This window comes from Enhydra lutris, unplaced genomic scaffold (genome assembly GCF_002288905.1).
Source record: "Enhydra lutris kenyoni isolate GAN:26980312 unplaced genomic scaffold, ASM228890v2 scaffoldscaffold13, whole genome shotgun sequence".
NCBI lineage: Eukaryota > Metazoa > Chordata > Mammalia > Carnivora > Mustelidae > Enhydra > Enhydra lutris.
The window spans coordinates 19,547,103-19,573,111 of record NW_019154097.1 but is presented as its reverse complement, the minus strand read 5'-3'; the positions used below and the strand labels follow the sequence as shown (position 1 = coordinate 19,573,111).

General features: G+C 42.6%; 1 protein-coding gene across 1 annotated transcript in view; it reads right to left on the bottom strand.

Moving 5' to 3' along the window:
- Positions 1-26,009, bottom strand: part of LOC111145814 (sorting nexin family member 30) — a 106,454-nt gene that overhangs the window by 27,068 nt on the left and 53,377 nt on the right. Inside the window, exons 3-6 of the mRNA XM_022501061.1 lie at positions 22,250-22,360; positions 11,314-11,472; positions 7,746-7,941; positions 6,139-6,338 (exon numbers count right to left, since the gene is read on the bottom strand). Coding sequence (XP_022356769.1) covers positions 6,139-6,338; positions 7,746-7,941; positions 11,314-11,472; positions 22,250-22,360 — 666 coding nt within the window. The remainder of the gene's footprint in view (positions 1-6,138; positions 6,339-7,745; positions 7,942-11,313; positions 11,473-22,249; positions 22,361-26,009) is intronic.

The window sequence follows — 26,009 nt, the reverse complement described above, 5'->3', positions numbered from 1 at the left end:
GTTTTGTTTTGTTTTGTTTTGTTTTGTTTTGTTTTGTTTTGTTTTGTTTTGTTTTCTTTTGTTTTGTTTTGTTTTGAATGAAGTCTTTAAAACCAGACTTCTGCATCCACAACTCACACCTCTAGCCACAATCACCAATGACCTCCGTATTATTAAATACAACAGTCACTGTGGATCATGTTCCTTTTAAAAACATTTCTCTTGGCTTCCTCTACTTTCTTCCTCCTGCTACACTACCAGTCCTTCTGAGTCTCCTCTTCTGCTGGTTCCTCCTCCTAGGTAGGTCATAGGCCACTAAATATGGTCATGCCGTAGGTCATAGGCCACTAAATATGGTCACGCCTCTGAGCCAGTCCGGTCACCCGGATCTCCTCTCACTAGATGGTCCACTCCCCTCCCATGGAGTTAAACGCCGCCTATATGCAAACAACTCCCAAATTTCTATTCCCACTCAGAACTAAACTCATAACCAGTTGCCATGACAGCTCTACTTTAATGACCAGCAGGCATTTTTGAACTCAGTACAGCCAGAAAAACTGAATCCCAACTGCCCAACCTGTTCTGCCCCGAACTTCCCCATCCTAATGAAAGCAACCACTGTCCAGCCAGTTGCTGAAGCCAGAAACCCAGGAGTCATCACCAATCCCTCCTTTTCTGACTTCCCATTAATATGGCAGCAAGTCTGGCTGGCCCTTCATCCAAAATCTACCCTAATCCACCACTGCAGCCCAAGCTCTACCACACAGTTATCTGCCACGTGGCTCCCTGTGACGGTCTCCCTAAATGTCTCCCTGCCTCCACTCTCAAGCCCTGCGACCCATTCTCCACCTTGTTGTAGCACCAGCCGTCTTCTTAAAGTGAAAACTATATCTTGTCATTCCCCTACATAAACCTGAATGTCTTCCCTTTTGTGTTCCTAAGACTAAAACCCAGACTCTTACCAACCGTGTGGCCTTTAAGATGCTACTACTATGCTATGTCCACACCCCTACCTATCTCTCTGACCTCGCCTCTTCCAGTTTGCTCCTTTGCTTGCTGAACTCCACTCACACAGGCACCTTTCTTTATTTTTTATTTTTTATTAACATATATTATTAGCCCCACGGGTACAGGTCTGTGAATCCACAGGCACCTTTCTGATCTGCAAAGAAACCAAGCTCATTTCTGCTTTAGAACCTTGGCACCGGTGCTTCCCTATGCCTTGCTCTGATCCTTGCACAGATAACTCCTATATGTTTTTCAAGTCTCCAAGCCACCTCCTCTGTGTGGCTTCTCCTTACCACCCTCTTTTGACTCAACCCAGCCTTGTCATTCAGCAAAACCTCTGAGATAAGCATGCTCCTAGACTCGTAAGTAAACCCATCTCTTGAAAAATTACAAGATATGGGACATCCAGTAGTTATATTTCTGTTAATGTTTCAAATTGGCCACATGTCAAATTCAACTAAATATTTGCTAACCACCTTCTATGAATAAAGCAGTGTGGGAAATAAGGTGGTCCTACTCTAACCTTCTTAAAGCTTCTCCTACTGGTGTCCTGGTCATAATGATGTCAGTACCAAAAAGGCATTCCCTGAAATCTGTAAGGATTCTAAGATGTTCTCCCCCAGCCCATCACTATCTTAATTATTTTTTCCCCACACATAGTCTGTAGAATGTGAAATCCCATATAAGGGCTCACATGTACGTGTCTTCAGGGTGTTTAACTTGAGTTCTGGGCCTGAGGGTAACTTTGGTACCTCTCCCTGTCACACGCTGTTCACCCTCTCTCCTTGGCATCTTTGAAATACATGACCTCGATCATCTTTCTAGTACAAGCTGTCCTCATTTGTTCACCAAACACGGTCCATGTGTCCCACATGGCCTGATAACACTCTGCTTTTTCTGTGCTTTCTTTCTGCCTCCAAAGCGAACAGAGTGTACCCAGCCACAAGTGCATTTAAAGGGAGACAATCTGAGACTCAGCCTCGAAAAACAGGCACTGATCCGGTTTGCTCTTTAGCCAAGAGTAAAGACACAGGTACAAGGTGCCACTCATTCAAACTAGAGCCAACAGAGAAGAGATTTACTGATGGGGCTCTATTTCTTCATCTATGCAATGAACAAGACAGACATGATGATCTAGATCTAGGAGATGAAGTCACTGGCAAGACCTTTTCAAACTCAGAGAGGGCTTCGATGATCTCCAGCATTTTCTCCATACAGGGCTCCACTGACCCACAACTACTTCAAATTCCTAGGGCGCAGGCCTCTCGTTTCAAACAATGAGGATGAATACTCACTTTGGTCCACTCAAGGCCATCATAATGGAGTAAACTGATAAAACGTCACCACACCAAAACCTCCCCACCAAAACAAAACCAGAAGGACTGGCTCAGTTAGGAAGACCATACCATAGTTGATACCAAACATGTCACAGCCAGGCCTTCAGCAAGCTCTCTACCTTATATTTCGTTTTCATACTGAAGAGTAAAGTCAATCCCACCTATTCCCCAAAACAGAAAGGTATTTTGGAAATGGAACTGTACAACTCTCTCAGAAGAATAAAATTCAGCTAAGAATTCTTATAGAACAGCAATATCACAAGACAAAGGCAGGAGAGCCACTTAGACCCCCATCCCCTGGTGTCTTTAGACCTGGCCATGCAGACCTCAACCATCATTAGGGATTTGAAATAGCTGAACGTCAATCTAGCCTTGCATGGGGAAAATACTTGAGATCATGAACCCACGCGGTCCTGGCTTTGTCATCAAGTCACTCCTGTCTTACCCAGACCACTCTGCAGAGACACTTTCCCTTTGGAAAGAACGGGAGTGGGCAGACCTCGTTTCTTTCTAACCATGCTTAGCCCTGCACACCAATGGGGCAGGGCTAGGGTTTCAGAGACCGCCAGTCAACACTTCCTCCTCCCTATGCCCTTCCCAGAAGATACTGTATACACTCCCATTCTCCCAGCCTGATTAACCTGATTAATGTTTATTCAGGCTTAGTGAACAAGAAACTCAATACATACGCCTCACAAAGGGGGTGAAGAGAGAAAGCAAACAAGTGTTTCTATGATATAGAACTTCAGTTACTCACATAAGCTTATGCCTCACTGTAGAATAATATTTTAGTAAAGATGCCAGATAAACCTTAGCTAAACGACAATTTCAAATCCTGCTTCGAGTACAAATATATATTAAGTACTAATATACCTGCCACGTGTAAGAACAAAGTAATTATTCCGTAATATCCCAAGACTGTGTATGCATCAGATTTTCAGTCTGGCAATGTTAAGAAAGGATTTTGAATGAAAACTATGTCTGTATAAGAGATAAATTCGGGGCACCCGGGTAGCTCAGTGGGTTAAAGCCTCTGCTTTCTGCTCAGGTCGTGATCTCAGGGTCCTGGGATTGAGCCCCGCATCAGGCTCTCTGCTCAGCAGGGAGCCTGTTTCCTCCTCTCTCTCTGCCTGCCTCTCTGCCTACTTGTGGTCTCTGTCTGTCAAATAAATAAATAAAATCTTAAAAAAAAGAGAGACATAAATTCAAAGACACCCCAGGGATTGTAACATTTTATTTTTGTTTACAAAAATAGATACTATTAAAATAAGTAAACCAAAATATTCTGGCTCATTTTAAGCAAGTTAGGATGCCTTTTTTTTTAGATGTAATTGACAGACAACATTATATTAGCTTCAGGTATACAAAATAAAGATTTATATATATCTTGTGAAACGACCTCCGTAAGACTAGTTAACATCCATCACCACACATGCTTATAAATTTTTCTTTGATAAGAACTTTAAGATCTACTCTCCCAGCAACTTTAGAATATATAATGTAGTATTAACTATAGTCACCATGCTGTGCATGGCATCCCATGACTTACCTATTACTGATAACAGGAAGTTCATACCTTTCGACTCCCCTCACCCATTCCACCCACCCCCAACCCCAGAATGCCTTTCCACACTTGTTTCAGCCACAGAATTAAATATGCCATGTGTGGGTCTCATTAAAAAGCAAAACAAAACAAATAAACCCAATGTAATAGAGGAAAATGAGTAGGAAATTTGTGACAATCAGGAGCCATGGTTTTCAGCCTCAGTTCCAATAAACACCAATAAAACTGCCTCCAGCTAATGATGTCACCTGTGAGTTTTATCCTTATCATCACCATAACTACCATCATTTCCACCTTACAGATAAGGAAATTCATACCATTTCCCAGCCCATTGTGAGATACAGACCCAAGCCTGTCTTTGAAAGTGTTTTATTATCAGCTTTATAGAGTACACATGAGACAATGATTCATTCTAGCAGGAAAATTTTCCATTGTCCACAATTTAACATGTATCAAGAGCCTTAAAAGGTTCATACCCAGTGAAACAAAATGGAACACAGGTTCCATATATGGAATTGGTCATATTATTCTCTTTGCTTCTATTGTACGTTTGAAATTTTCCATAAGGGTTTTTTTTTTTCAATTTTTTTATAACTAGTTGATTCATTACTTTTTACTCCTTAAGGTGTAGAATATTTTCATATTGCCATGATTTTTCTGGTTTTCCATTTTTATAACCCCAAGTTCTCTGATGAGTTTCTCTCAAGAAATTCTTGTCAATCTTTACCCCGATCCTTCTTAAAGGAGTGCCTTAGATCTGCTCCCAAAATAGAACAATAAATCAGAGGTCTCCTTTGGGAAACAGGAAGAGGGGCTACTTGGGATGTTCAACACAGCGCAACATAATGTTTTCTGTTGGTCAGGAAGCCTGACACTTTTCTCTCACGGATGTCACACTGTAAGAGTCCCTGTAGCTGTCCTCTCAAACAGGTCTAAGGGCAGGCTCGGGTAGTTTCTAGTGCAGGCATTAAAGCATCTGATCCCATCCTTACTCTGCATTTAGAATGTGGGGTTGGAAATCATTTGTCCTCACAGCGCCTATCTTTTCTTGTCCACTGCTGCTAGATCAAAGCCATTCTGATTCTTATTCCATTGTACATCTCCTCCATCTCCCTCTTTCTTTAAAAGCTTTTAAAATCGTATAACTTTCATTCTAAAATTGTACAGTGATACGCGGTGGGTTGGCTCTCTTCATTACTTTTGCTGGGCAATCAGCATGTCTTTTCATTTCATTTTATTTTTAAAGGATTTTATTTATTTATTTGAAAGAGAGAGAATGAGAGACAGAGAGAGAGCATGAGAAGGGGGAGGGTCAGAGGGAGAAGCAGACTTGCTGCTGAGCAGGGAGCCCAATGCAGGACTTGATCCTGGGACTCCAGGATCGTGACCTGAGCCGAAGGCAGTCACTTAACCAAATGAGCCACCCAGAAGCCCAGCATGTCTTTTTAACTGAAAACTCACATCCTTCAGCTCTGGAAGATTTTTTTGTATTATCTCTTTCACAAGTTCCTTCCATCAGTCTTTTTTCTTCTCTCAGGAACTCTTATCAGACAGATGCTGAACCTTCAAGAGTAATCCTCTATATCTCTTACCATTCTTTCACATTTTCAGTATTTTTGCTTTTTTTTTTAAGATTTTATTTATTTATTTGACAGAGAGAGAGAGAGAGATCACAAGCAGGCAGGCAGAGAGAGAGGAGGAAGCAGGCTCCCTGCTGAGCAGAGAGCCCAATGCGGAGCTCGATCTCAGGACCCCAAGGATCATGACCTGAGCTGAAGGCAGAGGCTTTAACCCACTGAGCCACCCAGGCGCCCCAGTATTTTTGCATTTTTGTTCTACTTTCCAACTATTTGGTTTCCTTTTTTTACTTTCCAAGATTTCCTCAACCTCATCTTTCAACTTTCCTCTTCAATTTCATCTCAGCCAATCAGATTTTAACTTCCAAGAGCTCTAATTATCCAAATGTTCTTTTTTCACAGTATCCTGGTCTTGTTTAGTAGATGTTTTACCTCCATGAACTCTTAGCGAACATTAAGAGTTTCCTCCACACTATTTTTCTTCATTTAATTCTCATACTTGGTTCACTGTGTGCTCTATTTATATGCCTATGAGGTGAGTCCACATGTATGATCCTGCCCACCCTGGAAGAAGGAAACCTGTACCACGTGCCAATAGGCACCAATAAATTTTTTTCTGGAAGTGACTAAAACAAGGAACATACCTAAGTGCGCAAGAAGTGAGCCAGCTTACCTTCATAGAGTCAGAGTATAAAATATATTCCCTGAGCACAGGTAGGAAGTCTTCTGTCATGTCGTCTGTCAGCTCTTCCAAGGCTGTTGAGCAGTTGCCGATGCAAGCTGACACCCCCTCCAGGGGCTCGGCCAGCTCACCCTCTAATGCACTCCACGTGGAGTACACAGGCCCATATTCTCGCAGCTCTACAAGGTACTCTATAAAAGAAGAAGAGAAACCAATTAAGACTTGGTGGGTAATTAAGACAATCCCTGGTATTACTGACTCAGTAAGAACTGTAGCCAAGAGCTCTCTAGAGCAAGGTGTTATTTCCTTGGTCAGGCACTCACCAAAGCACGCTCTCCTTTAAACATAACATTGTTTATAATTTTTTTAAAATCTCTATAAACCCAGCATTTTCTGGTTTCTGATGTTATGAAACATCACCTGACTTCACCCCATAATGGGAATGCCATGCTTCTGGATAATGGGGACCACAGTACCTTCTGGGGGAAGTGGGAGGAGCTATATCCACTGCATGTCTTCAAAAATACCCACTCACCTACTCATACAGCACAGGGAACCAGGGCAAATGTTGATTTATTTCCCCTCCAAAGAAAATCTAGCCCACATTTGTCACCAGGATCTCTTTCTTTTTTTTTTTTTAAGATTTTATTTATTTGTCAAGAAAGAGAGAGATGGAGAGAGCACACAGGAGGAGTGGCAGGCAGAGGCAGAAGCAGGCTCCTTGCAGAGCAAGGAGCCCGATATGGAACCCGATCCCGGGACTCTGGGATCATGACCTGAGCTGAAGATAGATGCTTAGCCAACTGAGTCACCCAGGCGTCCCATCACCAGGATTCTTGCCATTACAAAAAACACGTTGTTGCCATTTTTTAGTAACCAATGGATGGCAACTATGGGAGAATCCCTTTCGGTGTGATTCACATCTTGTGCCAGCCAGCAGGATCATTGACATAGTTCCAGTTTCTCTGGCCTACATGTGTGTAAGAAGACGAAAGGCCCTAATGTTCTGGGATACAGAAAAGCAGGTGACCACAAGAGGGGTGGGGAGGGAGTGGTGGCAACAACCCTGAAGGTTCTAGAAAGGTTTCATAACTCCCCAGGTCAGGAAGAGTGGGCCTGACATGAAGCAGGGGTGGGGCAGGTGAGTCAATTGCAAGTTGAAGTCTCAAAAGAACCACCACTTTGGCAGACATGGGTCTCTACACTGTCCTTTTAAACCATCTTTCTGCCAGAAAAGGTACCAAAGTTTGTTTCTTAAATTATTGTTCCTACAAATGATGGGAAGTTGACTCAATGTCTTCACTTTTAAAGCTAAAGTTGAGAGAGAGAAGGGAAATGCTTCGGGGCTGAGAAGCGGCTGTATGCCATGGGGAAAGCAAACACAAGGCTGGCGAGCAGAGCGAAGGGGGGAGCACAAAATTATTATCCTCTGGTCACGACGAACCCCTCCCCCGCTTGCGCTCGTTTATTAGTTTTGTAAGCGTGGCCTCGTTCTGTCAGGCCAGTGTTTCTGCGGCTGGATTCTGCTGAGCCGAGGGGAATGCCATTCCCGCACACATGCTCCCTGGGCGTGATCAGTGTCTGCACGGAGGGCTCACCTATTTCTTCTTTGATGATCCTCTGAGCTATCCGGTCGATGGTTCCCAGTTTGAGCGCAAATGTATCTAAGTAGTCGCCGATGGCTGCGAACTCAAGAGGTCGACTCCTCAGCTTGTAGCCTCCGGTGACATGCTTGACGGACTCGCCCACTCTGGTCAGCAGGGCCATCCCCTGCTTCTTGTAGGCATTCAGGTCCTAAGGAGGACACACGAACAGACAGTCTCAAGGGGCTCCATCATGCCCACAGCCGGGACTCGGTCAAACCAACTGCTTTGGGTGGTTTCTTCTTGGAAGTGGTAGATTTTGAAAACAGGAGCTGAGTCAGAGGACTAACCATGTACACCACCGTCCTCTCCCCCTCGCCGTCGGAAACACCAAAAGCACACCCCTGAACACTTTCTCCAGAGCCGGACTCCTACCTTTATAATCTGGCTCACTCACCTGAGTGCATTCTCCTGCAAACTCAACACTAATTCTAACATGATGCTTTAAAGCCTCTGACTAGAAGAAAAAAAAGAAGAAGAAGAAGTCCCTTACTCTCATACAAAATATCCTAAGTTATCTTTAGGGGGAAAATTCTAGAGCTTTAGTTCATTCCATTCATTTATTTATATCCCAAGCAAAGCCATATAAAGAAAGGAGGGAGAAGAGGGCAGGAAGCAGGAAACCGTGACAGAAAAAGCAAGGCAAGAAAAGGCAAGGCAGGGAGAGGTGCTGTAAACAACACAGCACTTAATCCTGCACGTCTTGGTCAGGGCATGCTCAGGAAATCTGCTGAGCTACATGATCCATTGTACCTAAATTTAAAATGCGTATCAGTCTGCCAGGTCAAATGAACGTCCTCCTGTCCTCCAACTCCAGGAGGAATCTACGGCACCTTCACATTGTTCGACATCACCTCCTTAATGGGGCCTTCAAAAGTGGTTCTACAGAAGATCGGGCATCTGCTCCTTATATCCACCATCAACACACACAGAACAGGAATTCCTGGTCTGAGCAGAGCACGTTTACAGACAGATAAGGGAACAAGGCACAAGGCCATTGCTTTCTGGTCACCCTGTCTGGTTTAGGGATGGAGCTGAGAAGAGGGAATCACGCTTAACCCAGATGACTGGCAGCCCCCTCCCATTTGATGACCACAACCACAGGCTCTGGTCTCCACAAGTGTCTGAAGGGTAGACTACTCCTGATTTCACTTCCTCCTTCCTTAGGCAGCCGAGGCCTTCACTTTGACTTCTGATTCCACTCTTTCCTAGCTACACCTCGCTGACAAGCAAGGCCCCTGCCCATCAACTATTCCTTCTCCTGCCTGCATCTTCAACGTCTAATCCTTCAGTGGTGATACATACCCAGGGCTCGCCCAGCTTCACAACAGCAGCAATTTCCTCCGGCTCCCCTCCTCCATTTCTCTTCTTCCTTTCAAAGTCAGGCTACCTGGCCTGAGAGAATGTTCTAAAGATTCCATCTCCCCCTCTAGCCTCATGTACCCTAGACAAGCAAACGTCCCTGTAGACACCTGGCTTTTACAAGATGGTAACGGAAGCCTTGCCATTACTGGCATTGCTTCCACAGTGTTGTTTGGAGCACGGCTAGATCCAAATGGGCTCGCTGGACTGCGGAGGCTCTATTCCAAGTAGAGGCTGACAAGAGAACCCCCTGTTAACCAAGTCTATACACTGAATAGGGTTACTTGGTATGCCTCTCTCACTGCTGCACCCATTCTGCCAAAGATGAAAACACTGATCTGAACGCAGGCAGTACTGAGCGTCCCCCCACCTCTCCCAGCATTACTGGCTTCTTCCAAAGATACTCCTTGTTTGTGATAACATCAGGTTATCACGAGGAGGAATGCTTCTGCCTTCACTGTGGCAGAATATGTCAAGGCCTCACCTAAGAACAGGACCACGTTACTCAAGGGGTGTCAGAAGATGGGGAACCCAGGGAGGGGGAGATGGGGAGCTCCGGTGGTATCACAGAGCACAGGAGAGCACCACGTCTCAGTTTCACAAGATGAGAAAGTTCTGGAGATTAGTTGTGAATATACTGAATATTAGTTGTGAATATCTTAAAATGGTTAGGAAGGTAAGTTTTTTACGTATTTTACCACAATCTAAAGGAAAAAAGAAAAAGATGGGGTTATTTAGTACATTCAGTTGAGCAAGTAATACTGAACTAGGCTAGGATTTGTTCTGTTTTAGAGCCAACACCCCAGCACTCACTCACGGGAAGTTGGACTGTGCTTAAAACACTGAAGGGCTTTTTTTTTTTTTTTTTAATCATTTATATGGTCTACAGATAAATACCACACACACACACACTTTTCCTCTCTAACCTCCACATAGATTCCTAATGACCTGGGGCCTACCAGGTCTACAGCCTGAACCGTGCGTGAGGCTCGCTGGAAAATTGGATGGATTTTACTCTGTGTTAAGAACTGTATCTGAGGATCTGCTCACCAGGAAATACTTATTTTGAAACACAACACAAGTCTGATGTTGTTGGGGGGTGGGAATGGGCCTCTAGGAAAAAAGAGATGAATGGGAAGGTCATCGATGGGGCTTAAAAAAAATGTCAATGGTGGTTTAAAAAAAAATACTAAAGGACTTTGCCATGTGGTTTCCATTGTCTGGAGAACGACACCTTCCCTAAAATCTTTAACGTCAGCTGATAGTATCTGCAAATATTCCTCAATTTTGCCATTCTGAAAAAAGAAAACTGGGAGGTCCTTGAGCCTCAACACCCTTGCCAACATGGAATAGAGCACCCGAGGCCCGAGGATAGGAATGTGATTCACAAAGGTAAACAGACGTGGCTACAAGGAGCTGGCATGAGAGTCTGGGCCTGAGATCCCATTTCTGCAGACATTTAGGGCAGAGCGCCTCTGACTTCCTGCCCGTTCTGCCAAACCTGGAGTGCACACAGAAGCCAGGGAATGACCAACCTGGGTGTGAACACACAGAACCTGGCAACTGTGTGGGACCCAAACGTTTCTCTGGCAAATACTTGGAAAATGTCCACCCAATAGGAACGTGGCCGTGGGCAAGTAGCTGAGCTCGTCGTGGTGGGGCTGTCTAATACAGAGGGGAAGTGTGGCTTCCAAAGCCATACAGACCCAACCTCAAATCCTAGTGATGCCCCTTGAACATGTACCAAATCCTTGAACTTCAGTTTCCTCATCTGTAAAATGAGGTTACGAGTCAGCTCTCACAGGGTTCCTGTGAAGAACATCCTTACCAAACCACTCATTAGATGTTCTTTCGCTCTGTTCCTTCAGCCCACTGTTGGTCAGAGTGGTCTCAATGCGCCAAGTGTTTAAGGAAACACTTACCCCTCCTTCTGGTGTGTGGGAATACTCTGTCTCCCCCTGCTGCTGCAAAGGGGTGTTTCTCCTGAATGCTACACATGGAAACCATGCTGATGCAAATGGACTCCAAAACACAGAGCAATTCAATGACACCCACTGTAGTGGGCCATTCATGAAGGTGGTTTGTGAGAGATCAAAGTAGCTTCCGAGAAAGCCCAAAGAATCCTAATTTGGGGGAGGAATATGAACAATTCTGTTCTTACCTTAGCAGTAAGGAAAACATTGAAGTGTTCATTGAAAGAGAGCACGGGATGGTCTGTAATTCTTTTTAGGAATTTATCCAAAGCTTTTCTTCTGGTCTCCACAAACTCTTCTGAAAAACGATCTACAACACCTTTCACCACAAACTTCTCAGGAAGCGGCTACAAAGATAGGAAGAAAAACATTCAGAGTACTTGATACGACAGTGGAAAGAAAAGCCACAGGCTAGCAAACAATTCTGTCCAAGAACAGACTCCCTATTCAGTTGGAATTTTACTTAGTCATCAGTATAAACCATCCTGGAACATACAGGCGGAGTAAATCACAGCTACCCTTCTCAGCTTTATAATAACCCAAGAAGTAAAATGCTAGGGACCAGCCCCTGGTCAGGAAACAGTCAGTCAATGTGTTTCCAGTAAATCCAATACTGCTCCCTTTGGCAGCACATACACTAAAATTGGAACAATACAGAGATTAGCATGACCCCCACACAAGGACGAGTGTAAATCCTATGGTCCAGCTATCTATACATTGCTTAAGGCACACGTGGTATAATGAGAAAGTCAGGGCCAGAAAGACAGTCTAAGGAAAGAAGGCAGACAACATTAACCACACAAAAATGCATTTAATTAGATTCGCATTCCAACCCCAGCTCAAGGGGTGAAAGAACTTGGTGTATGGAGGATGAAGTACATTGGGCAAACCTACGTATCTAAAAAATACCTTTTCCAAGCCAATCTTTTGTCTAGGTTTACACTCAAAAGTTCTTAAAAATGTCATTTCCTTTGCTCCTCTCACTCAAACAAATGTCTCCATAATGTTGGCTTCAAGGCAATACTGCGGGCAATTTAAAACTACCTGGTTACTAAGGGATCTTTGAGCTTTGACCTATTTCCATAGTAGTTTCATTAAATGCTTGATTAAAAGGCCTTCCTCATTACTACCACCAGAGACAGAGAGAGAGATTATCTACTAGTGTGTAATTTGAACATGTTTGGTGATGAAATATTAAAAGAATATTTACATTAAAAATTGGGCAAACAATTGGTAGATATTTTTCCAAAGATCTACAAGTGGCCAACGAGCACCTGAAAAAGTGTTCAACATCATGAGTCATTAGGGAACTACAAACACAAACCACAGTGAGATACCAGTCCACACCCATGAGGATGGTCAGAATAAGGGGGGGAAGAAAGAAACAAAAGCAAAAACAAAGAACAGAACAAGTATAAGTGAGGATGAAACAAGGTTTAAGTCCACAACCTCCTTCAGCCCCATATTCTGGCAAGAAAGAGGTCTGTTTCTTTTATTTTTTTTTAATATTTTTATTCATTTATTTGAGAGAGAGAGAAAGAGAGAGAGAGCAGGGGCAGAGGGAGAGGGAGATCTGGCAGCCTGACGTGGGGCTCGATCCCAGGACCCTGGGATCATGACCTGAGCCAAATGTAGACCCGCAACTGAATGAGCCACCCAGGGGCCCTGATTCATTTCCTTTAAATTATAAGCCTTCAAGCGCACATACATGCACACGAAAACAGACACAGGGGCGTCACCAACCCGAAGAAGTGGAACCCTAAGGTATGTGGAGTGGAGAAATCAAGAAGCGATCCCAACCTAGCACCCATTCAAAGATTTGGAGACTGGCTCTATCAACAGCCCTGGAATGAAGCACTTGGAAGAGCTCTGGAAAGTCAGGATGTTTGCCATCTCCAGAAGAGAGACCGTGGGCTCACTCTTTCTCCTTCTGACAAGCTGTTTGTCTTCGGTCAAGTTCTACAATCTCCTGGTACCTCAGATTCTTCTTCGTTTGCAAAAAATAGGTAACAATAGTGCCAGCTTGTCAGGGTTGTCACGAGTATTAATTTAGCTACAAGGCTGAACATGCTTCACATAATTCCTGCCACAGAGAAGCACCAACAAAAGTTTGGGGAGGGGTCTTTGCTGTAGAAGGGGCAGCAGCTTCGGGAACTACTAATCTTTGGGGACAGCCATGTCCAGTTACATCTTGAGATGGTGGCAGGGCGCAGAGAAAAGGCTACACTGACAGGTTTCTTTTTACCAGATCGGGAGCTCCAGAGGGCGTGGTGGAAAGGTGTGGAAATGAAGAAAGAGATGGGAGCAGAGTCAGGAATAAGATTACAGAACCCCATGGAGACAACACATCCAACTTAAGGCGCCTGGCGGAGCTTATATCTGGGGAGAATATTAGAAATGGGTCCTCGGTCAGCTGCACAGGGCCATCCAGCCCAGTGTTCTGGCCCCATCAAAAGCACCAGGGAATCTGTCTTAATAGGGTATGGTTGTTCTTTAGGATGACTTCTTTGTTCTCATCAGTTCTCCCATTCCCTTAGGAATTCTTCTTAAACCCTACACTCAACCCCCAACCTTTCACGCGAAGCACAGCACCATTTCTCCGACAGAGGAACCAGGTGTAAGGTGTAAGGGCATCACATACACATTTCCTGACCATTTTGCTTCCTCCACAGAAACCCATCTCCTCTCCATTTCTCAGGTCCCTGTGGACAACATACTCCACCCCCAACACACCACAAGGCTAACTCTTCTGTGTCTTTGCCCCATTAGTTCACTAGCATGCACGTGCTCTCATCAATTAATCAGACCTTCTTTTCCCTGTATTTTCAACATTTCCTCCTCACCCGGCTCTGTTCCTGAGTCTACAAATACGTAGTTGGTTCTATTTCTACCCAAAAATAATAAACTCAAATATCCCTTGACCTTACATCTTCTTCACCACTCTCCTTTGGGGCTCACTCAACCTTCCTGAAAGAATCACTTATCTTAACTTCTACTCCTTCTATCGATGTCTCAACCCCCAACCTTCCTCCACCCCAAAACAAAGCTGTCTTTGGTTCTGCCTTCGAATGCTGCACTTCTCTGCCTTGTCCCTACCCACTGCAGACCACTCTTTTAAAGACGGCCGATGGCTTTCTAATGACCAAATCCAGTGGATGTTTTCCTGCTCTTTACTTCATGAGTCCTGGGGAGCATGCTCTGGTTTGCTTATGCTGAATAGGACTTGGGAGGAAAGCCTAATGAGCAAATAACTGGTGAGGTGTGCCTCATTTAACAGAACAGATAATCTCCTGAAATAGTTATTCATTCTTCAGGCTTAGTACATTGAACTTTAAGTTTAATGAATCAGGGAAGCTTGCTATTTAAAGGAACCCCGGGGTGAATCCTTCTGCAAACAGAATTTCCTTCTAAGCATTATTATGCCCAAATGTACATGGCTTCGGAAATTTGTTTCTTCCTATTTCGAGCCTTAAAGGGGACACGCCTCCTCTCAGTGTCACCTTTATAATTACCTTCTGGTTTCTTTATGCATAGGAATCTGGGTTGCTGATGAAATCAGGGCCTCTCTGGACTGTGACTGAGCTGTTGCAAGTGAAGGGCTTAGCACAGCTCCAAGTACATGGTAGACGCCACAGGCATGCCAGCTGTTTTTATGACCCTGTAAACACCGAGAACGAGAAGGGGAGTGGACCAAAGGGTAGAATTTCCATACATCTTTGAGGCCAAAATTTTTTTTAAGAACCCTCTGGGATACATACCTTTTCACACCCACTAGGATGTCTATAAAAGAAGAAGAAAAAAAAAAAGCAAGTACGTGGAGAAATTGGAAACCTCTTCCATGGTTGGTGAGAATGTAAAATGATGTGGCCTCTGTGGAAAACAGCTTGGCGGCTCCTTAAAAAATTAAGTGTACGGGGCGCCTGGGTGGCTCAGTGGGTTGAGCCTCTGCCTTTGGCCCAGGTCATGATCTCAGGGTCCTGGGATCGAGCCCCGCATCGGGCTCTCTGCTTGGCAGGGAGCCTGCTTCCCCCTCTCTCTCTGCCTGCCTCTCTGCCTACTTGTGATCTCTCTCTCTCTCAAATAAATAAATAAAATAAAATAAAAATTAGGTGTAAGATTAGCATAGGATCCAGAATTCCATTGCTTGGCATGCAGCCCAAGTAACTAAAAGCAAGTGTTCAAACAAAGACTCGTACAATCAACGTGCAAACAGCATGATTTATAATAGCTGGGTGGGGGAAAGGGGGAATGAGAAGTGACTGCTTCGTGAGTATGGGAGTCTTCTGTGAGGGATGAACATATTCTGGAATCACATAGGGGTGCTGACTGAAAAACATCGTGAATGCACCAAAAGCCACGGAGTTGTACACTTCTTAAAATGGCAAATTTTACGTTATTTGAATTTTACCTCAATTTAAAAAAAAAAAAAGCTGTGGTGACAGAAGCAAATGTCAGAGAGGAGAGAAGACTCTGTGCTGCCAGCTTTGAAGATGGTGGAAGGGGCCATGAGCCACGGGAAGCGGGAGCCTCTAGAAGCAGGAAAAGTCAAGGAACCACGTCCCCCCAGAGCTCCTATGAGGAATGCAGCGCGGGGATATTAATCCACCGAGACCAATTCTGGACTCCTGACCTCCAGAATATAAGGTGATAAACTTCTGTCTGGACTCCTGGCCTCCAGAATATAAGGTGATGAAAATCGCTTTTTAAAAAGAAAAAATCTTACCCGGTATGAGGGTGAGGGTGTGGATAAGGACAGAGATGAAACAAGACTGGCCACTGGGGATAAATGTTGGAACTGGGCGGTGAGTACATGGGGTGGGGGTGGGGGGCTCATTGCACTGAATCACTCTACTTCAGTATTTCTGACATTTTCCATTATGAAAAGATTTTTAAAAAAACTATACATGCATGTATATGTTGGAACCTACAAAAAATCCTATTTGTGGGGCACCTGGGTGGCTCAGCTAAGCACCTGCCTTCGGCTCAGGTCATAACCCTGGAGTCCCAGGATGGAGCCCCACGTCTGGCTCCCTGCTCAGTAGGGAGGCTGCGCCTCCCTCTCCCTCTGCCCCATCCCATTTGTGTTCTCTCTCTCTCTCTCTCAAATAAATGAATATAATCTTTAAAAAATATATTTGAAAAGAATCCTACTTGCAAAGCATACAATAACCCATTAAATATTTCAAGGTTTAACCTTACAAAATATTTACATTTTTATAGCACTTAATACTTTGGTATCATATGTATTATATTTATATGTATTTCATATGTATTATATTTCATAATAGTTTAAAAGAAAATATCTTACAATCTGTGAAACAAAAGCATACTTCCTGTAGATTGTCATGGAAAGCTACTATTTCGGAGTGTGAAATCTGCACAAAGATTTTCATTGCTCAATCTTGAAATGATCCAACTTCCTCTTGTCAGCATTTAAATTGCTGCTTTAACAAATATTAATTTGCAATTAATTGCAAATTCCAGTTAAACAAATATTCAGCAACATACCCACTACATGACAGAAAACTATTTTTCCTCTCCTTATCAAACAAACAGAGACTATGGCTCCTAAGAAAAAATAACAAATAAATAAAAGAGCATTACGCTTAAAAACCCCCTCTCCATGAAATCCACCATCAGGCCCAGTTTAATTTGAAGTACTTGAAAGTTCAACCAGTGTTCAACTACTTATTAACTTACCTACTGGTAAGCTAAAAGCATGTATATGCTTTTTTTTTTTAACAGTACAAAAAAAGGAGGAACCAACTAGAAAATGATGTTAGAGCTTTAACTGATTATTTCATATTAAGAAAAACAGCTGTTGCATTACAAATTTCTTATTAATTCCTATGAGCTTACCACTACCCAAAACAAACTGGGTAGATAGGAAATACAAATGCATCCTTCCAAAAAAGCTTCCTTCACAAAACCTGAAGCAAACAGTAAATTTCTAAGTGCAATTAAACACTGAAGAGTTTAATAAATGTATTTACTTCATCTCCAAAATCTACATGTGCCCATCAAATCACGAAGCATATCTATTGTTATAATGAGGTGTGCCCCAGTAAAAGAAATAGTGTTAAAACCAACCTCTGGGCCAAAAAATAAATGGGGAAAAAAAAAATCCACGTCATAATGAAGACTTGGCTCCAAGTATTCGAGGATGAAGTGATATGCGCATTTCTGCTTTTCAAATTACAGAGTGATGAAGCAATGTAAAAAGAAAAAATATATATATGCCTCAGCACCAGAAAACATCACAGTGCCGCAGCACACAGAAAATATCAAAGAGGCCAGAATCTGTTAAAGGTGCAAGGCAGAAAAGACTGAACTGAGAGAAAAGGCAAGCCATACTGACCATCTTGTGATTCTATTCAGGCAAAGGAAAGGGTGGTCTAGAAGTCAGGGGTTGGGTTTCCCCGGGACAGCCCCAGAAGCTGCCAAGTTCGGAGCCACAGGGGCTGGAAACAGGCCTCAGGACGGCCGATCAGGAGAGGAAAATGAAAGAATGTGGGTTCTTCCCGGAACCACAGTCTGGCTGACTGTTCACTTAGGACTTCACATGGTTCCACTGAAGCCCAGGTAAGAGGGGCACTTCATTCCACACTCCTAACACAGCAGCAGAATCTGAAAGCTCAGGAATCCTCACATACTTTTAACCACAGCTGACCTGAGTTGGCAAAAGCCCGACGATGGCTATTAAAGAGGGCACAGATTGCATGGAGCATTGGGTGTTATAATGCAAACAATGAATCACGGAACATGACATCAAAAACTAATGATACACTGTGTGGTGACTAACATAACATAAACAAACACAACGAAATAGGAATTCGTTCTCCCAAATGTTCCAACTAATTCAAAAGACTCTAAAGTTCATCTTGAAAAACAGAACATGTGCCAATAGCCAGAAAAGCTCTGGAAACAGAGTATATTGGCAGGTGGAGATGGAGACGGGGACCTTACAACCGGATGTTGAGATGTTCTGTGAAGTCACAGTCATTCAAATCATGTAGGAAGGGCCCCAGATTAGAAAGACGGACGCACCAAGGGTTCAGGGCAGTTCAGGAACACACAAGTCTAATGCATGTTTTGGCCTGATGCACAAACGATGGTGAGGATGACTGATCACACGTAAGTGGTTCCGTAGCAACTTACCACCTGAAAACACTATGGTCCCGTCTCACATCAGAACAAATGCTACATTTAAATATAAAAAATACAGGCCAACTTCCTTTGCAGATACGGAGTTTTTACAAGGCAAAACAAGACAAGACAAAACAAAAACAAGAGAAAACGAAGAGGCAAATCATAAAAGAAACACCAATGTCCCCTAAGTTCAGGGGACGACATTCAGCCTCCCTGGTTAAAGAAAGGAAAGCTTACTGTACAAAAATGAACTCAAAATGGATGAAAGGCTGAAATGTGTGGGCTAAAACTGTATAAAAATTTTAGAAGAGGGGCACCTGGCTGGTTCATTTGGTGGCACGAGCAACTCCAGATTCCAGGGTCATGAATTCAAGCCCCACGTTGGGTGTAGAGATTACTTGAAAACAAAATGTTAAAAAAAAAAAAAATTTAGGGGATGCTTGGGTGGCTCAGTGGGTTAAAGCCTCTGCCTTCGGCTCAGGTGATGATTCCAGGGTCCTGGGATCGAGCCCCACTTTGGGCTCTCTGCTCAGCAGCCCTGCCTCTCTGCCTACTTGTGATCTGTCTCTCTGTCAAATAAATAAATAAAATCTTTTTAAAAATTTAGAAGAAAGCACAGGTGTAAATCTTCATGACCTAGAACTAGGTGACGATTTATGAGATAGGACACCTTTAAGCACAAGCAGAGAAAGAAACAAAAGATAAACTGGAATTCATCAAAACTAAAAATCTTTGTACTTCCAAGAGACACCATCAAGAAAGTAATGAGACAGCTCATTAACTGGGAGGAAATTTTTTGCAAGTCGTATCTCTAGTAAGGGATTTACATTTAGATTATATAAAGATCTACTAACAAAAAGACAACCCAGCGTAAAGGATCTGAAGAGATAGTTCTCCAAGGAAGATGACAGACGGCCAACAAGTATGTAAAAAAATGCTCGTCATTATTAGCTGTCGGGGGATGCAAATCGAAACCACAGTGAGATACTACTTCACACCCACTGGGATGGTTATAATCAAAGATGTAGATAATCACAGTGTTGATAAAGACGTGGAGAAACTGGAACCCTCATACCCTGCCAGTGGGAAGGTAAAAGATGTGGCCACTTTGGAAAACAGCCTGGCAGTTTCTCACAAGGTTAAATAAACAGGTACATACAATCTGTCAATGATACTACTGGGTGTACACACTCAAGAAAAAATGAGAACAGAGGACCAAGCAAAAATTTGCATGTAGATGTTCATAGTCGCATTAGTCAGAACAGCCAGTAGGTGAAAACAATTCAAATGTCCATTAAATGCGAGCAGATAGACCAAAAAGGGGTACATCCATACAACGTGATATTATCTAACAAGAAAAAGGAACGAAAGTATTGACACGTGCCACAACACGGATTAACCTTGAAAACCTTGAACACACTGTGCCAAGTGAAAAAAACCCAATCACAAAAGACTATATAGTGTAGGACTCTACTTTATATGAAATGTCCAGAATAGGAAAATTTATAGAGACAGAAAGATCAGTGGTTGCCAGGCGCTGAAAAAGATAGAAGGTCTGGAAATGACAAGCAAAGAGTGGGAGGTTACTTTTGGGGGTGAGAAAAGGTTCTAAAATTGATTGTGCTGATGGTTGCACAACTCTCTATACTAAATATATTAAATACGTATATAAATATATATATATTAAATACTTACATACTAAATATATATATGGAAATAGTATATACTAATATACTAAATACTGACACTAAAGATACGAAAAGTCCTTGACTTGTGTATTTTAAATGGACAAACTGTGCGGTGAATGAATTATATCTTAACAAAGCTGTTTTTTTAATAAAGAAATGAAAATGTAAACAATAATTGTGTTGCATGTCTACTAGGTCTCCACCTGAAAATAAACTTTCCACACAGGGGTCCCTTGTCCATCACACGACCCCTGAGCTCCCCAAGAGTACACACCAAGCCTAGTATGAAGACTAACACAAAGTCACTGCTTACTAACAGATAGATACTTTCTAGCCAAGTTGTTGCAGAATAATTTCTAAAGGAGAAAAAAAGTTTTTTCCACTTTCACTTTCACACTGAGTTAGAGATGCTCTCCTATGTTAAATCTCTCTCCACCCCAGACACGTACCAATAATTTATTGAATAAGTTTATGTCTCCACTTGCTTCTAGAATACCTTCCTACTCACTGTTTCCATCCTGACTGTAGGAAACCATACTTAAAGCTACTCTGGATCACTCCCCGACATTCCGAAGCCTTCCATCCTCTTTCAGTTCTGGTTTCGGTGTCCATGCGTAAGTACAACCAGCAGGTGTCGCTGTCGAACCAAACTTCAAACACACTAGCCGCCAGCAGGTGGAGCGTAAACCCCCGCCTTGTGCACAGTGTGGGCTAATAAGCATAAACAACGACTTCCTTCCAAACAGTACAGCACGGAACAGGAGTGAAGAGTGACTGTACGGTGGAGAAACCCAACAAGCATTACATCAAATAAAGTGATCCAGGTTAACATCAACAGTAATAAATATTGTTGACAGCATGAACCTTTCTTATGATGTGATGAGAACGGCACTTTTCCTCCCAAAACACACGACTCCAGTTTAATAATGAGAAAAACATCAGACAAATCTCAACTGAGAGACATTCTACAAAATGCCTGACGAGTACTCCTCGAAACTGCCCGTCACCGAAAACGAGGAAAGGCTGAGAAACTATCACGACCAATAAGGAGACATGCAAGGTGACACCCTAGATGGGACCCTAGAACAGGAAGAGGACATTAGGCAAAACGGAGGAAATCTGAATAAAGGACGTGTAGTCAACAATAAGGAATCATTGCTGGTTCGTTAACTGTGACAAATGTGCCACACGAACGTAAAACGTCGAGCAAAACCAGGAGCAGGGTATACGAGCATTCACTGCACTACCTTCGCAGTAATTCTGGAAATCTAAAACTGTTCTCAAATAAAAAGCCTATTTAAAAAAAAAAAAGTTCACTAGCTGCCAATGTCGCCAAATTGCGATTCCATTTTAAGGAACCGTTCCAACTGTTTAAAGATGAGTTTCTTCCCTCCAGGAAAGAATGCCGTCGTAGGCAAACCCCATCATTTCTACCACAGTATATTCACCCTCTTCCAACCGTGGGAGAGAAGCACTGGGAGACGCATTCGTAACACAAAGACTGGCAAGTGCTAAGAAGTTATTCAGCCAAGGTTTTACTGAAAGATAGAGCCCCTCTGAAGAGTTTTATGGCCTAAACTGCACCAATGCCCCCAAAGCCCAAAGAAACAGCTGGGGTCTAAAATGGTTATTATTTCTACTGGGGGGAAAAAAAGTCTGAAAAGCATTCAATATGTATGTTGGTTTACGTAGTCTTTTAAATTTTATTTGCTCCAGTTCTGTTTTTGGTTGTTCTTTTTTTTTTAATGTGTAGATAGGAGCAATAGAAAAATATTATGCTGCTTCAATAAATGGAGTTAGATGGCTTTTGGTGTTTTAAGTGAAAAACTGGGGTTGGGTGGGTTGTGTGCTAGCTTCCTGCTTCCTGAATCAGCCATGTCTAAGGAAAGCCCCGCCAGCTGTAATCTGAGGCATCGCTGTTCACCTGGTGGCAGCCACCCAACCCTCAAGAACTGCGTCTAGAAGGGTGAAACAGTCTTTAAAGAGGCAGCAAATAAGAATTAGGACTCTCCCTACCTCAAAAAAACTGTCAAAATGAAAGTGAAAACCTACCCGCACACCGTTTAAGAAACCAGCATGATCAGAGCAAACCAGAAACCAAAACCCCAAGGGTCAGACAGGTTAGACACCATCCATGAGAATGTTTTACGTGCATTTGATGGGGAAATGCAGTATAAAGTGTCAGGCAGAGTCTGCCCCTCATGTAAGCGGCGAGAGCCCAGTGAACATCCTCAGGAGCGATGACACAGGTAAACAGAGGAACAAGCTGTCATGACTTAGTACCTACGGGAATGAGATGAGTAGGCTGGGACTCCTCCAGTTTGTTCCTCAGCCAGTCAAAATCCTGGTACCTTCGACGGACAGAATACTCCGGCAGGTCAAACTCCACCCGCGTACTCTGCAAATAAGAAGAATGGCACAAAATAAGCATAACGGAATAGTAGCATCTCTTGGCAGAAAGGAAAGAAAAACGCTCTCTTTGAGTAACCAAACTGGGCAAGAACACACTTTCCTTCCACCAAAACAGCAGCCAAAAGACTTCAATTACCAACACAAAATGGTGAGTCCAGGCCCCCAGGGCCCAGCTCCAAAGTCAAGGATGTAGAATGGAAATGTTGAGGGTTTTGTGGGGTTTTTTTTCTACCCTTAGGAAATGGAATTTAACTATCCCTCAGAATGTGTTTAGAAACATTTGATTCATTTCCTCCAGGCTTAACTTTGAGGATTTCTTTTAGCAGAAAAATTCCACTGAGGATATTGCTACTGAATCCCAATCCAGGTATCTTTTAAAAGAAATTAAGTCTCCACCTTCTGCCACATATGCTGCCAAGTTTCACCAAAAGGCAGAGGGAGACAAAAAGAGCTAAGAGAGCACCTGCTCGTTGAGGAGTCAGATTGATGAACACAGAAAAGGATTTGCCTCATCGGCCATATTCTGGCAGAACCATAATCCTGGAAGTACGGTTGTATTTCGGGTGACAAGAAAAAAAAACTAGAAGGAAATAATGCCAAAATGTTACTGTGCTACAGGAAAATATTAGTCTCTTCCCTTTTCCTCTTCTCCCCCATCTCTCATGCATTTAATATTTTCCATCAATCATCCCTTTTCTTGAATTAAAGTTTTCTGAAATGTGATTGTAGCACTTTGATAATGAAAACCAATGTTAAATCAAATGAAATTAATTTATGCCAAGACAAGATTTTTACATATTAATTTGCCCAAACTAAAAGTGTGTTTTAGCTAAACTGTTTTTTCCTGTAAGGGTAGAGACTGCATGACAGTCATAGCTCTTGGAAATGAAAGGTCAAAATAACAATGGTTCAAGCTACATTTTATGAATTTATTCTTTCAGGCCAAAAGTCCATTTTAATCCATGACACCAAGAAAATCTCAAAAACATATGAACAAGAGTCATTCATCAAGGAAAAGCTGTGAGCAGTTTTGGCATTGAAAATTACAATTTCATCTCCCCAAAACCTGAGCTCACAGAGTCCAAGCAAAATTTGGAAGTTAAAGGACTTGGTCTTAGACTGAACCTCAGTTAACTCCTCCTGCATCTCTTCTCCTTTATAGACAGATACAACTTTCCCCTATGATAGAGGGTATGAGTGGGAAGAAGTGAGGAAATTCATTCAACCTAAATATTTGTGATTTATGAGAAGAACCCCCCGCCAAAGGAATTAGCATTACAGAACTGGGGGGGGGGGTGGAGAAAGAATGTTTTAATTCAAAAAACAAATCATGGCAGATGAATTTTCATGCATGAGGGTGATGTAAATTTGAAGGGCACTCCTCCCAGGGCTGGGTGAGAAGCCCGTGCAGGATCAGTCCCAGCACCTACCAGATTCCTGAGACACTAAGCCTCCTAGAGCCTAGGTTTTCTCAGCAGCAAGAAGAGGGCTGGAAGGCACATTCTTCAAAACCACACAGAGCCCCCCAACAGGCTCTGGCTGAGGACCTGCCAGTGATGACGTGCCCAGTGATGACGTGTGATGAATGCATTCATTTTCACTGTAAATGCCCTGACCAAGGGCTCCCCTTTCTGCCTTCTTCATGTTACGTGTTATCTCTTTATTATGCTTTTGCAGATCCACTTCGTAAATTATAGTTCATGTAACATTTCTAGCTTGAAATCGGTATGTGTAACTACGAAGAGCGGGAGGATTAAATACAAGGTTTGTTTCTGCTGTAAGACACTTATTTTGGGGGAACTGGCTTTTCCTTCCCCCTTCGACTTATTCAGGTCAGACATACTTATTTTAAAACTTCAGGAAAGGTGCACCTGGGTGGCTCAGTTGGTTAAGAATGTGACTCTTGGTTTCAACAAAGGTCATGATCTCAGGGTCATGATCTCCGGGTCGTGGGATCTAGCCCTGCATGGGGCTCCAAGCTTGGTGCAGAGTCAGCTCCAGATTCTCCCTCTCCTTCTCCCTCTGCCCCGCCCACCCCCGACTGGTGCATGTGCTCTCCTTTCTCTCCAATAAATAAATCAGTAAAATCTTAAAAAAAAAAAAAAACCCTTCAGGAAAAATAAAGGAAGAAAAAATACAGATGAGTCATAATTCCTCTAAATAGGGAAAAAACACTATGAATACTATGTTTACACCTTTCCGTATTTTTTCTATGTATATCCATTCCTTCACTCATATTTTCTAAATCTTTAACAGCTCTTAAGTATCTTTCTGTCAGTAATTCATATCTACATGATCATTTTTAACACATATATAGTATTCCACCGGGTGGACAAACAACAAAACCAAATCCTCACTTAAGTTGTTGTCAATCTTTCAATCAATAAACAATGCTGTGTAAACATCATTGGGCATCTGTTTGATAAAAATCAAACTCCTAAAGATGGAATTACTGGATAAAAGATAAAAGTGTGTGTGTGTGAGTGTGTGTGTATGTTTTACAAAATTCCTGATCTTTATAATTTATTAATGGCTTTCATTTCTTCTTTTTGAGAGAGAGAGCACACACACACGTGAGTGGGGGGAGGTGGTGGCAAGAGGGAGAGAGAGAGAGATGAGAGAGAGAATCTCAAGCAGGCTCCATGCCCAGCACAGACCCCAACAGGTCTGAGCTCCATCCCACAACCCAAACCAAAATCAGGAGTCAGATGTCTAACTGACTGAGCCACCCAGGTGCTCAAGGATACATGTATTTTTAATTAACAGTCTGTTTCCAGAAATATATCAACTTATATTCTTATCACATATTCTCATCACCAGTGATTATCTTTGATGGACTTGTAACTGAAAAATAATATGTCATCTTTGTTTTGTTCCTACTGGGATTGACCATCCTTTAAAATATTCGTTAGCTATAGATTTTTCTTCTTTTGTGGTGGGTCTCTTTTTTAAATTGTCTTTTCATGGTCTTTAAAAGTCTTTTTCATTTGTGGAGGTTCTTTATAGCCATTTATCTATCATAATTTCCAAAGAGTTTTCCAGGTATATACTTTTTTAATTTAGCCATTCTCCAACCCCCCCCGCCGCCGCTTTTTTTTTTTTTTTTTTTTTTTTGGTGCCATGGATAAGAATGCTGTCCCCCTTGCAAACTTTTAAAAATATTCACCTGTGTTCTCTCCTTTATTTATCATTTGTTTGCTTATATCTTCAATTACTGCTCTTCTACTTCTAGGGATCTGCCATTAGAAAATACTTTTGAAACTGCGGCAAAGATATCTGTATAATGATGTTCGCTGCAATGCTATTTAAAATAGCAAAGGAATCAAAGCAATCTAAATCTTCAACAATAAAAACAGGTAACTTATGATATATTTATTCCATGGTTATCAGTAATCTTGTCATAAGACATCTTTTTTTTTTTAAAGATTTTTATTTATTTGACACAGAGAGAGAGAGAGAGAGAGCAAGTGTGCAAAAGCAGGTAGAGAGAGAAAGGAGGAGGAGACTACCCACCCAGCAAGAAACTGGACTCAGGGCCCCATCCCAGGACCCTGGGATCATGACCTGAGCTGAAGGCTGATGCTTAACTGACTGAGACACCCAGGAGCCCCATAAGGCATCTTTAATATCAAATA